Below are 12,575 nucleotides of genomic sequence, written 5' to 3'. Positions count from 1 at the left end.
CCCTTCCTGCTTCCCTCGGCTCCCTGAGGACAACCCCCACCCCTGACCTTGGGAGGCTCCAGTAGGAGCTGGTGGAAGCAGCTGAGCCGTGGGCGCAGGGCATGCAGGGCACCCACACTGGACACAGCGCTTTCCAGGGCCCCCTGGGCCAGGAGCTCCAGCTGCCCATCCACACTGCTGAAGAAGTTGTTCACAGTCATGGACTCGGACCTGCAGCAGGGCGGGGTTGAAGGCAGAGTGAGCCTACCTGGCCTGCACGCCCACAGAAGAGCAAGCACCAGGACCAAGTCTGCATCTGGAGGAAAATGAGGAGCCACGTTTCCCCAGCACTACTCTCTTTTGTGGCCCTTCAGACAAGGCCCGGCTGGGGTGGGGTGAAGAGCTGGTCAGGCCACAGCACTGGCAGTCCACCATGGGGCACAGGCACAGGTGCGGGGTGGGGGCGGGAAGGCAGAGCTCAACAAGGTAGTGGCCTGTGTGGTAAGGGTGGGGCAGGGTGGCCTGGGGTACCTCCCAGCACAAGCTGCGGCAGTGGCCTCAGCCTCAGCCTCAGCGCCCTCACTTGTCAAACCAGACAGGAAGACTCCTCTCTTGGTACCCTGCTGTCCACTGTGCAGGGAACACAAGCAGCCACCACAAAACGAGGCATCATGGGCGGGGGTTTCACTTGGTGACACTGAGACCCGCCCCCGAGGGGCCACAGAGCCCCTGCAGAAGGGTATCATGCACGGTCTGTGGCCCACACCCCTCACCTGGGCCTCTTGGGCTCGAGCAGGGTCAGCAGCACCTGGATCCCACTAACGATGACGGACTGGCTCTGCTCCCCCTCAAACATATTGCTTAAGAGCTGCTCGATCGTCTCCTGCCTGTGGAGGCAGAGGTGGGGGTGATGGTGGGGGTCAGGGTGAGAGTCCAGGGACCCAGGGCTTTCCCAAGTCAGCTCCCCCCGGCCTTAGCCTCGCCCGCACACCCACTTCTCCAGGGTGGCCAGCAGCTGGTCAGGCTCTGGGCTGTCCTGGACTTGGATCATCTGCTCCCGGCTCAGGCGGATGATGTCGCACAGGGACTGAGATGCGTTGGAATGTTGCTGGGAACGGGGAGAGACAAGTGAGCATCCTGGTCGGGCACCGGGCCCTCTGCAGCCTGATGCCAGGAGCCCCTTCCATGAGCTGACCATCCAGCCCCAGCCCGGACAGGGAAAATCGGTCACCCAGACACAGGGACACGTATCACAAAGGAGGGGGCACGGAGGCACCAACTGCTAGAGGGAAGATGGTGGAGAGAATGGGAACCCAGGAAGGCTTCCCAGAACAGGAGACATCCACACAAGCCCCGTACACCCACATACAGGGCCGGCAGCACCACCCACAATGACCCAGATGGCTGCAACTGGGGAGTGAATATGCCGAACCTAGTCTGTCCACACAGGGGAGTATCGCTCAGCTAGAAAAAGGAGTGAAGCTGATATATGCAACCACATGAATAGGCCGCAAAAACATCATGCTAAAGAAACCAGACACAGATCATGTAGTGTACGATCCCATTTATATAAAATGTCCAAAGACAAATTCAGAGAGCAGAGCAGTCTGGTGGTTGCCAGAGGCTGAGAGGGGAAAGAGGAAAACTGGGAGGGGCTGCTAATAAACACAGGGTATCTTTTTTCTTTTTTCTGGAGAAAGGGTCTCGGCTGGGTGCAATGGTAGATACCTATAATCCCAGCACTTTGGAAGGCCAAGGTGGGAGGATAACTTGAGACCAGGAGTTTGAGACCAGCCTGGGCAACATGGCAAAACTCCATCTCTACAAATACAAAAAAAATTAGCCAAGAGTAGATGTGCGTTTCTGTAGTCCCAGCTACTCAGGAGGTGGAGGAGAGGATAGCTTGAACCCAGGGGGTTGAGGCTTCAGTGAGACAAGACTGCGCCACTGCACTCCAGCCTGGGCAACAGAGCAAGACCCTGCCTCAAAAAAAAAAAAAAAAAAAAACCAAAAAAAAGATACAGCCTCTCTACATCACCGCAGGCTGGAGTGCAGTGGTGCAATCATAGCTTACTGCAGCCTTGAACTCCTGGACCCAAGAGATCCTTCTACCTCAGCCTAAGTAGCTGAGAAGCTAGGACTACAGGTGTGCATCACCAGTACCAGCTAATTTTTTTTGTAGAAACAATGTCTTGCTATGTTGCCCAGGCTAGTCTCAAACTCCTGGGCTCAAGTGATCCTCCAGCCTCAGCCTGCCAAAAGTGTTGGGATTACAGGCAAGACTTGTTTTTTTGGAGTGATGAAAAATAATCTAAATTTGACGTGATGATAGTTAAACAATGCTGTGAATACACTAAAAGCACTGAATTGTCAGCTTCAGTGGGTGAGTCGTATGCTGTGTAATTTATATCTCAGTAAAGATGCTACAAAAGAGAAACAAGAGAGAAGCACAAGCAGAGCTGAGCCTAACCCCACCGGCAGCTCCCAGGGCTCGGCTGTGTGGCCCCTGGGCCATGCCTTAGAGCCCTCGTAGGGACAGACCCCAGCCTGGGTAAGCCCAGAGCCACGTCTCTGCTCTGCAAGCCTGTGCACTCTCAGAGGCAGAAGCTGGCACTGGGACCTGTTACTCTCAGTGGCCTCGAGGATCTGAGGCTTTTGACAAACACCCACTCTACACTTGGCCCTGTGCTGGGCACCAGGGCAGAGATGGAGACCTAAGCTGGAGAAACACATGGACGTGGGGCCCCCCAGAGCTAAAGGGGAGGAAGAGAGGGCCCTTGAAAGCAAGATTGCTAGATGAATTCTTGGAAGGACAGGGTTTCAATTAGGCGGGAGACAGGGAAAAAGCTGCCAGTCCCAGCAGCCAGCACAGGCCAGGGTGGGAAGGGAAGCATGTGGGGCCGGGGTTGGGGCCTGGGACAGTCAATGAGGAGGACCCTCCCTGCAAGCCATTATGTGCCAAGTTCCTGGTTCATGCAAAAAATCTTCCCAGCACTTTGAGAGGCTGAGGTGGGAGAATCACTCGAGCCAAGTGTCTTTCCTTCTCTCAAAGGGCATGGATATACTTGGTTCTCAATGCTCTCTTTTCTCACCCCTTCATTTTTTTTTTGAGACCAGGTATCACTCTGTCACCCAGGCTGGAGTGCAGTGGTGTGATCATGACTCACTGTAGCCATGACCTCCCGGCTCAAGCAGTCCTCCTACCTGAGCTTCCCAAGTAGCTGGGACTACAGGTGTGCACCATCACACTCAGCTAATTTTTTTTGTTAGAGACAGGATGTTACTATGTTGCCCAAGCTGGTCTCAAACTCATGGACTCAAGCAATCCTCCCACTATGGCCTTCCAAAGTGCTGGAATTACAGGCGTGAGTCACTGCATCCAGCCCCAATTCCTTTTTTTTTTTTTTTTTTTTTTTTTGAGACGGAGTTTCGCTCTTGTTACCCAGGCTGGAGTGCAATGGCGCGATCTCGGCTCACCGCAACCTCCGCCTCCTGGGTTCAGGCAATTCTCCTGCCTCAGCCTCCTGAGTAGCTGGGATTACAGGCACGCGCCACCGTGCCCAGCTAATTTTTTGTATTTTAGTAGAGACGGGGTTTCACCATGTTGACCAGGATGGTCTTGATCTCTCGACCTCGTGATCCACCCGCCTCGGCCTCCCAAAGTGCTGGGATTACAGGCTTGAGCCACCGCGCCCGGCCATCCCCAATTCCTTTTTTAAAAGCAGGGAGATGCCACAGGGAACAGACTCTAAGGGGAAGTTGCAGGGGTACCGCAGCACTCACATTCTCATCCTTTGACGGGTGGATCTGCTCAATCAGCCGCTGGACGATCTTCTCCTCATTGAGCCACTGAGGGAGAGAAGGCAGGGGCTGCATCACCGTCCACCAGGCCCAGCCCTCCACCCCAGAGGAGCTGGCCCTGCTCACGTTGACAACGTCCTGCCTCAGCTGGGGCCGCTCCACACAGGTGAGCAGGCGCAGCAGAAGGTCCATGATGGCCGAGGTGCCGATGTGCTGCAGCAGCAGGTCCACGAAGTCATCCTTCTTCCGCAGAAAGGACACGAGCTGGGGGTACACGGGCTGCGTCACACTTGCGACCTGGCCCAGCCACTCACCCCACCCCACAGTGGGACCCAGGTGGGGGCCAGGGCACCTGGTCTGTCTTGCGGTTGATGAGGATGCCCATGACCTTGCTGAAGAAGCTGGCCAGCAGCGGGTTGAGGCTGCCGCTACTCTGCAGGAAACCGTACAGCCGGTTCAGGAGGGACTCGTCAGCACCCAGGGCATCATTGATCTGGGGCACGTCTGAGGTCAGAATCTCGCAGGCCACACTGGGGTACCTGGGAGGCAAGCACAGGCGGGTGGTGGCTTGGGTCGGGGACCAAGGCTCCACCCTCTTCTCTGCACCAGGCATTGGGTTCCTGGAGCCACAGAGACCCCAGTCTGGGAATGAGAAAGGGCATGACAGGGCAGAGGACAGGATCAATGCAGAAACCCAGAGCCCACAGCTGGCCTCCTCCCACTGCTAACACCTGGCCGTCCCATCCTGGGCTTCTCACCAACCCAAGACAAGCCTGGTCCTGAAGCTCTGGAACTTCCTGATCCCCCAACTGCAATGCTTATCCCTTCTGCCTCTCAGCGGCTTCACTTGCAGACCCGTACACTGCCCCAGCTCCAGCTGACTCCTGGGACCTTGCTGAACTTCCAACCTTACCTCCTGCCTCCCTTCTCCAAACTCTCACCCGGTACCTGACAGCTCCAGGACAAGAGCTGCTCAACCAGCATGCCACTCAAGGTCCTGCTCCAGGTCCAACCTGTCAACTGTGGGGAGGTACCCCTTGGGAGGCCGAGGTGGAGAGATCACTTGAGGTCAGGAGTTCAAGACCAGCCTGGCCAATATGGCAAAACCCCACCTCTACTAAAATACAGAAATTAGCCGGGCATGGTGGCAAGCACCTGTAATCCCAGCTACTTGGAGGCTGAAGCAGGAGAATGGCTTGAACCTGGGAGGCGGAGGTTGCAGTAAGCCAAGATTGAGCCACTGCACTCCAGCCTAGGCAACAGAGTAAGACTCTGTCACAAAAAATATAACAGGCCAGGCGCGGTGGCTCACACCTGTAATCTCACCACTTTGGGAGGCTGAGGCGGGCAGATCACAGTTAAGAGATCAAGACCATCCTGGTCAACATTGTGAAACACTATCCCTATTAAAAATATAAAAATTAGCTGGGTGTGGTGGGGCGTGCCTGTAGTCCCAGCTGTCAGGAGGCTGAGGCAGGAGAATTGCTTGAATCCAGGAGGCGGAGGTTTCGCAGTGAGCCAAGATCATGCCACTGCACTCCAGCCTGGTGACGGAGCAAGACTGTGTCTCAAAGTACAAAACAAAACAAGCAAAAAAATACAGCCTTTTGAGTCTCACTTGGATTAAAAAGTAAGTAATTTTAGCCGGGCGTGGTGGCTCACGCCTGTAATCCCAGTATTTTGGGAGGCCAAGGCAGGCAGATCACCTGAGGTTGGGAGTTCGAGACCAGCCTGACCAACATGGAGAAACCCAATCTCTACTAAAAATACAAAATTAGCCAGGTGTGGTGTCAAATGCCTGTAATCCCAGCTGCTCAAGAGGCTGAGGCAGGAGGATTGTTTGACCTGGAAGGCAGAGGTTGGGGCGAGCCAAGATCCCACCATTGCACTCCAGCCTGGGCAACAAGAGCGAAACTCCATCTCAAGAAAAAAAAAAAGGTAATTTTAAAGTGTCTTCAATAGCAGACAAGTGTTTCACACCTAAAAAAAATTTTTTTTTTGTTTTTTGGTTTTTGTTTGTTTTTGAAACAAGAGTCTTGCTCTGTCTCCAGGCTGGAGTGCAGTGGCGCAATCTCGGCTCACTGCAACCTCCGCCTCCCGGGTTCAACCAATTCTCCTGTCTCAGCCTCCCGAGTAGCTGAGACTACAGGAACGTGCCCCCACATCCAGCTAATTTTTGTATTTTTTAGTAGAAATGGGTTTTCACCACGTTGGCGAAGATGGTCTTGATCTCTTGACCTCATGATCTGCCTGTCTCAGCCTCCCAAAGTGCTGGGATTACAGGCATGAGCCATGTCACCCAGCCAAAAAAAGAAGTTAATAAAAAATTAGAAAAAAAGAAAAAGCATCAAATAAAGAGACAAAACAGCTGGGCATGTTGTCAAACAAATGTGGTCCCAGCTACTAGGGAGACTGAGGCGGGGGGATCGTTGGGGCCCGGGTGTTTGTTCCTTCCGTGACCCGTGACTGTGCCACTGCCCTCCAGAGCCCAGGATTGGTCTGTACCCGGTGAGCTATGTGGCCTTGTGCAGGGGCCTGGCTGTGTCCTGCCTCGCTTTCCTCAAACCCAAACTGGAGTTTACTGATATTGATGCATTTCAGGGCAGCTGTGAGGCTTATGTAGTGAAGGTGTGTGTGATGCTGATATGGCACCGGCTGGCCCAGGAGCTGGGGAACTCACTTGTAGCGCAGCCGCTCCTCGCCGCTAGCTGGCGGCTCCTGGGTGACCCAGGCCACCATGGCCTGCAGGTGGGGTGGTTGCAGCAGGAAGTCCAGCAGCTTGCGGTTGACGACCTTGCACTCCTGCAGCACGTCTTCCTCGTCCAGCAGCTCGGGCAGGCTCAGGTCCTCCCGCTCCAGCAGCGTATCCAGGTGCGAGCTTGTGTGCAGGTCAAACTTCCAAAACATGGCGCCCTGGAGGCATGGACACAACCAGCGCCGGTTCAGACACCCCAGGGGAGTCCCCGTGGAGACTGATGAGACACTGACCACAGGGGCTGAATGCCCACCTTGAGCACAGCCTCTCCCCAAGACCTGGCCCTCTCCCTCACACTAAGCCTGGCCCCACCCCAGAGATGCCCGCAGGCTCAGCCTCCACCACTCATGCTCAAGGCTCTCACCAAGCACCAGGGCCCCGCAGGTGCCCTCTAGCTTGCCCCTCTTCCCCCATCTACAGCCTCCAGGCCTCCTTGCCTGAGGTCCAGGGGGTCGCTTCACATCCAAGGCCTAAGGCCTTAAGTCCTTAGGTATGGACCGTGTGCAGGGCTTGTGAGGAGGGGCTGGACACTGTGCACTGAGGGGCCTCAGGCCCTGTCCCCCCATGAGGGTCTCGGTCCACTATCTCTACTTTTGGGAGGGGTACTACAAGGTGGGGCCTGATCCTCTGGCTTCAAATTTGCTTCAACTTATATTTGTTGAGCAAACTCAAATGCCCAGTGACTTTCAGTGCACAGCTGCTGCTTGGCCCAGCAAATCACCCAAGGCTGCGTGGGAGGCATGGGCTGGTGGCAGGGGGAAGAGAGGAAGTCTGTGCGTCTCCAGGCTGTGGCCGTTGCCTGGACACCACTCACACACAAATACACCCCAACCATCCTCTCACCCAGCACCTGGGCTGGGACAAGGAAGAGGAAAAGCTGGAAGGGAGGGGCTCCCAGAATAGTCACTGACCAGGGCCCGAAGGAACCCAGGATGGGACAGACAGGCTACGCAGAGGAAGAACAAAGTGAGCTGGCAACACCCGGCCCTGCCCCTGCCCCTATCTGGAGCTGGCTCCTGCCCTCGGGAGGACAGTGCCTGGTTCCTCAGCCTGGTTCCAGCCCCCAAACACTCCTGCACAGGTAACTCACTGGCAATAAGGAAACACACAGAGAGCATTAAACTAGATGTCAGGCAACACCATCCTGAGCCCCTGCCCTGCACTACGCCATGCTCCACAGAACTACAAAGCCTCCACACAGACCTCCCGCTGCAGACCAGACCTGTGACCTGTGCTCTCAGCACTTGATGACGATGGTCCTGGCTCTGCACATGTGCTGTGCACATGATGTCCAAGCTCACAAGCAGCCCTTCGCTGTCATCAGCCCGCCACACAGGACAAGGGGCAACCAAAGCCCACATAAGTCAAGCAGCATCCTGGAACCTCGAAGGCCATCTGGTCCCAACAGACAGACTTTGTGGAGCTCTCACCACAGTTAAGGCACTGATCAGAGCTCACACTCATCACCTGCCTCCTGACAATCGCATCACCAGCTAAGGCAGAGGCCACTGCTACCCCCAAGTCACCACAGAGGATGCTGAGAACAGAGCAGAGCTGGCACAGGAGGCCAGGGTGCCTCTCCCGCAGCCCCTCTTCCCTATCACTCCCAGGCCAGAGGCTAGTCCCTCTCCGACGCCTTCTGAACCTTCTTCAAGTTCAGTCACCCCCTCTGCACAGGCCTCCCATCTCCTCAAGCCCCTCTGACCTATCACTTCAGTGCCCACCAACCCCCAGGCCGGATTCAGCCCCAGGCCCCAGGGAAGAGACAGGGACACGGGGAGCACCAGGCCCAGGGAAGAGACTTCACCGGCACTTAGGGGAGCAGCCTGTGCTGACAACAGTCAGGACAGAGCCCCACACATGGCCTCAGGCAGGTCAAACGCCTCCTGGGCCTCCCTTCCTCTCCTTCCCCGTCGCTTGAAGCTAGGCCAGCCTAGGGCAAGGATCTCCTCGCCCATCCACCTATGACTACCTCGGTGACCACCCTAAGGCTGGGCTCAGCTTGGGGGGTTGTGGTCCAGACCTCGTTCCCAGGCTGCCAGTCTGCCTCGGTGAGTCTAGATTGGCAACAATCCTGATATGTTACTATGGGTCCCTAAACCTGGCCAATGACAGGTGAAGATGAAGCAGAGGAAAGAGTTCTGTGACCAAAAACAGTCATGGTGGCGGGTGGGGGGACTGGGGAGGCAGCAGCAGACTCCAGGCATTTGAACCCCTGCTCCTCTGGGGGCTGCCAGGTCCCAGTCCACAGCACCCAGTGACTCAGCCCTTACCCTCCACCAGTCCACTTTTCTCAATAATCCCTTTTTTCTTGAGATAGAGTCTTGCTCTGTCGCTCAGGTTGGAGTACAATGGTACGATCCAGATTCACCACAACTCCGCCTCCTAGGTTCAGGCGGTTCTCCTGCCTCAGTCTCCCGAGTGGCTGTCACTACAGACACCTGTTACCATACCTGATTAATTTTTGTATTTTAGTAGAGATGGGGTTTCACCATGTTGGTCAGGCTGGTCTTGAACTCCCTCGGTGATCCGCCTGCCTGGGCCTTCCAAAGTGCTGGGATTACAGGTATGAGCTACCACACCCAGACTCCCAATAATTCTTCTAAGGCCAGTGTAGTGGCTCACACCTATAATCCCAACACTCTGGGAAGCCCAGGCAGGCAGAGCACCTGAGGTCAGGAGGTCAAGATCAGCCTGGCCACCACGGTGAAACCCCGTCTCTACTAAAAATATAAAAAATTAGCTGGGCATGGTGGTGTGTACCTGTAGTCCTAGCTACTCGCGAGGCTGGAGTGGGGAATCACCTGAACCTGGGAGCGAAGGTTGCAGTGAGCCAAGATCATGCCACTGCACTCCAGCCCGGGTGACAGAGCAAGACTCCATCTTGGAGAAGGAAAAAAAAAAATCCTTCTAAAGCACAAACATGAGTACCTCTATCTGCTCAGTGATGTGCACTCCACCAAGCCTGCAACCAGGCTCTAGTGCCCCTGCCCAGTCAGCTTACTGACTGACCTCCATGCCCACTGTGACCGAGTGCCCCAGGGAGGCAGTGCCCCATGCCACCTCGGCAGTGCTCCTGGGACTGCCACTTCAGGTGTCTCCTGCACAGCCTGTGGCTGCCTGAGGCACAGTGCTGGATGGACGCCCAGAGGCCCTACGGGTCTGGGTGGATGGGGGCATTCCAGGCACTGTTGTGGATGGTATCGGTTGCTGGGCTCTGGCACCTGCGCTGTGCTGACTGCTCTTCTAAGGACTTCGTAACTTCACAGCCATTACCTCTACCACCTCTCACAACCACCCTCCAGGGAATGGCCCCATTTTACAGGAGAGGAAACTGAGGCACACCAAAGTAACTGCCCGTGCCCGGATCTAGGGGTTGGTGGGCAGCAAAGCAGGCACTCTCAGTCTTCAGAAGTTGAATTCTTGGGGTTTGTCCTTGTCCCAGCACAGGGCCTGTGTAGTGGACACTTATGGGATAAACAAGCAAGTTCTGGCCAGGCTGGCTCCCACGCTCACTCTGCCTGAGGGACCAGCCCTGGCCAGAGTGACCCTGACTCTCACCTCAAGGAGGAGCTTGTCATTTCCAGCCCACCCTGCACAGACCTGTCTGGATGAAAAGCTCCCAGTCCGCCTTGTCCCCAGCACCTAGTGCTTACTCAGCAGACACCTATGGATTCGGGGTGGAGGGCTGAGGTCCTCAGGTCCCTCCTGGCCCAGTTGTGACAGCACAGCCCACTCCTAGTCCATCACCACCAGAAATTTAGGGACTTCTCAGGCCTCCCTTCTCGACCCAGGCACTGCTGATCTCCCCAAACATAAACAGAACCCACCTCTTCTGCCTGCATGATCAGCACCAGACTACAGGTCCCCCAACACTCCCTGCGCCTCACCCCTCCCCACAGCCATGCAGAACCAGCTGAAGGGAAAATCAGACCCACTCACTCACTGGGTCAGCACCTGGGACCCTCAATGGCCTCCCGCTGCCTACTCACCCCAGCCACGCTGGCCTTCTGTCTGTTTCCAGAACACACCAAGCTTGGATACACCTCGGCGACTCTGTCCTAATAACTCACTTCTTCTCATCCTCGGATCTCTTGCCAAGCGTTCACCTCTCAGAAGGGCCTTCCCTGGCCTGCCTGGCTCAAGCAGCCCCCAGCCCGGCCTTTGTCCACCACTGTCTCCCTGAGCTGTGCACTCTGACCTGCCGCCTGGAAGCATCTCTGGGACACAGCAATGAAGTGCTGGAGGTACACACTCGTGGTTCTAGAACCTTCCCCCAGGTTACCATGAGCACCTGAGGGCGGCAGCTAGCATGGAACCTGGCCCTAGCAGGTTCATAAATATTAGCTGCAAAGCAAACCTCATTTCACAAGGCCCCAGCTCCTCCCCAGCAGGAGGCTGCCGTACCTGTCAGGGCATGGGCAAAGTGAAATCACTCCCACCTCAGCCCCTCCCAGCCACTCTTATGGGCTCCCTAAATCAGGAGGTGGGGTAAAGTGCAATATCACCCAGGACAGGCTGGGGAGGCTTGGGCTGGCCCTGGGGGCTGACCCAGGCAGGCAGTGGGTGTGTGTTTTCCCATATGTCAAAAGTGACGAAGGCACCACCACTTCATAAGGAAACAGAACTGTGTCCCCTCCTTGTTCCAGGAACCTCCGTGTGCACAGTGGTAACTCCCCATCTCTCCACTTCTGCCCAGATGCTAGACCTCCCGGAGAGACTGTCCCCTACTTCCCATTCTGCTCAACAAGGAATGCGACAGGCCGACCACCAAGTGCCCATGTCAACACATGAGAAAACTCAGGCTCAGTAAAGGTGACTCACCAGCATGCTGACAGCAGGGGGAGGGGGCATGGATTTCCTGATCTGGGTGTACCTGGGACCGGAATAATCTCAAGGGGCAACCGCCAAATTAATCATGACTCTGCCAATTTCCGGCCTAAGGCTGTAGCGAGCAAAACACCAAGACGTGGCAAGCATAGACACACAGCCTCTTTCTCCATGAGAGACCAGGCAGGCCGACAGGCTGCCAGCGCCATGCCAGCAAAGCCAGTCCCAAGGAACCACATGCTGCAGGCTTTCACCTATGTGAAGCGTCCAGAACAGGCAAATTCATAGAGACAGAAAGGGGGCCATAGGCTTCCAGAAGCTGGGGGGGATTAGGGGGAGTTCCCAAAAGGAAAGAGTGATTTTAAAAAATGTTCCAAAATCAATTGTGGTGATGTTTCCACAATGTTGTGAATATACTAAGAACCACTGAACTGTTTGCTTTATTCATTATTATTATTTTTTGTTGAGACAGTCTCGCTCTGTAGCCCAGGCTGGAGTGCAATGGCACAATCTGGGCTCACTGCAATCTCATTGCTTGAACCTGGTCTCCAGCTCCCAGGTTCAAGCAATTCTCCTGCCTCAGCCTCTGGAATAGTGGGGACTACAGGCATGCACCACCATGCTCGGCTAATTTTTGTATTTTTTTTAGTAGAGACGAGGTTTCACTATGTTGGCCAGGCTGGTCTTGAACACCTGATCTCAAGTGATCTGCCTGCCTCAGCCTCCCAAAGCGCTGAGATTATAGGCATGAAACACCGTGCCCGGCTGTACACTCTAAATGGATGAAATGTATGGAATATCTCAACAAAAACTGTTGGGAAAAAAAAAAAAAACTGCCTCAAGCCATCATTGCCCATGGCAGGGCCCGAGCCACGGTCAGGCTCAGGACTTGAACGGATGTCCCAGCATCCCCAAAGCTGATGAGATGACGGCCAGCCTGGCAGAGCTGAAGCTGCCAAGGCTCTACCCTGGGGCACTCACCTAGGTTACCCCTTCCCCATCCCTCACCACCAACAGTCCTAAGCCAAGTGAGCCCCCGCCACAGTGGGGGCAGGATAGGAGCAGCACCAAGCCAGCATCTGCAGAAAATCCTTGTACCCACACTTTCAGGCGCTTGTCTCGTCGCCACATAGAGACCAAGTGAAGAATTCTTATTATTCCAACAGCCTCCTGTGGAAAAGGGGCCCAAAGGGGCAGAGCCACAGGGCTA

General features: G+C 55.4%; 1 protein-coding gene across 2 annotated transcripts in view; it reads right to left on the bottom strand.

Annotated features, from left to right (window-relative positions):
- PPP6R1 (protein phosphatase 6 regulatory subunit 1) overlaps positions 1-12,575 on the bottom strand; it is a 29,256-nt gene that overhangs the window by 11,475 nt on the left and 5,206 nt on the right. For both annotated transcript variants that reach the window (XM_012465262.3, XM_064380809.1), the window contains exons 2-8: positions 6,461-6,693; positions 4,133-4,319; positions 3,907-4,044; positions 3,763-3,828; positions 975-1,087; positions 753-866; positions 48-210 (exon numbers count right to left, since the gene is read on the bottom strand). In XM_012465262.3, coding sequence (XP_012320685.2) covers positions 48-210; positions 753-866; positions 975-1,087; positions 3,763-3,828; positions 3,907-4,044; positions 4,133-4,319; positions 6,461-6,687 — 1,008 coding nt within the window. In that variant the 5' untranslated portion in view covers positions 6,688-6,693. The remainder of the gene's footprint in view (positions 1-47; positions 211-752; positions 867-974; positions 1,088-3,762; positions 3,829-3,906; positions 4,045-4,132; positions 4,320-6,460; positions 6,694-12,575) is intronic.

Source organism: Aotus nancymaae, unplaced genomic scaffold (genome assembly GCF_030222135.1).
Source record: "Aotus nancymaae isolate 86718 unplaced genomic scaffold, 86718_ANA_hifiasm-v0.15.2.pri h1tg000028l, whole genome shotgun sequence".
NCBI classification, from domain to species: Eukaryota; Metazoa; Chordata; class Mammalia; order Primates; family Aotidae; genus Aotus; species Aotus nancymaae.
The sequence above is the reverse complement of the archived record's forward strand: the minus strand, read 5'-3'. Positions and strand labels throughout refer to the sequence as shown.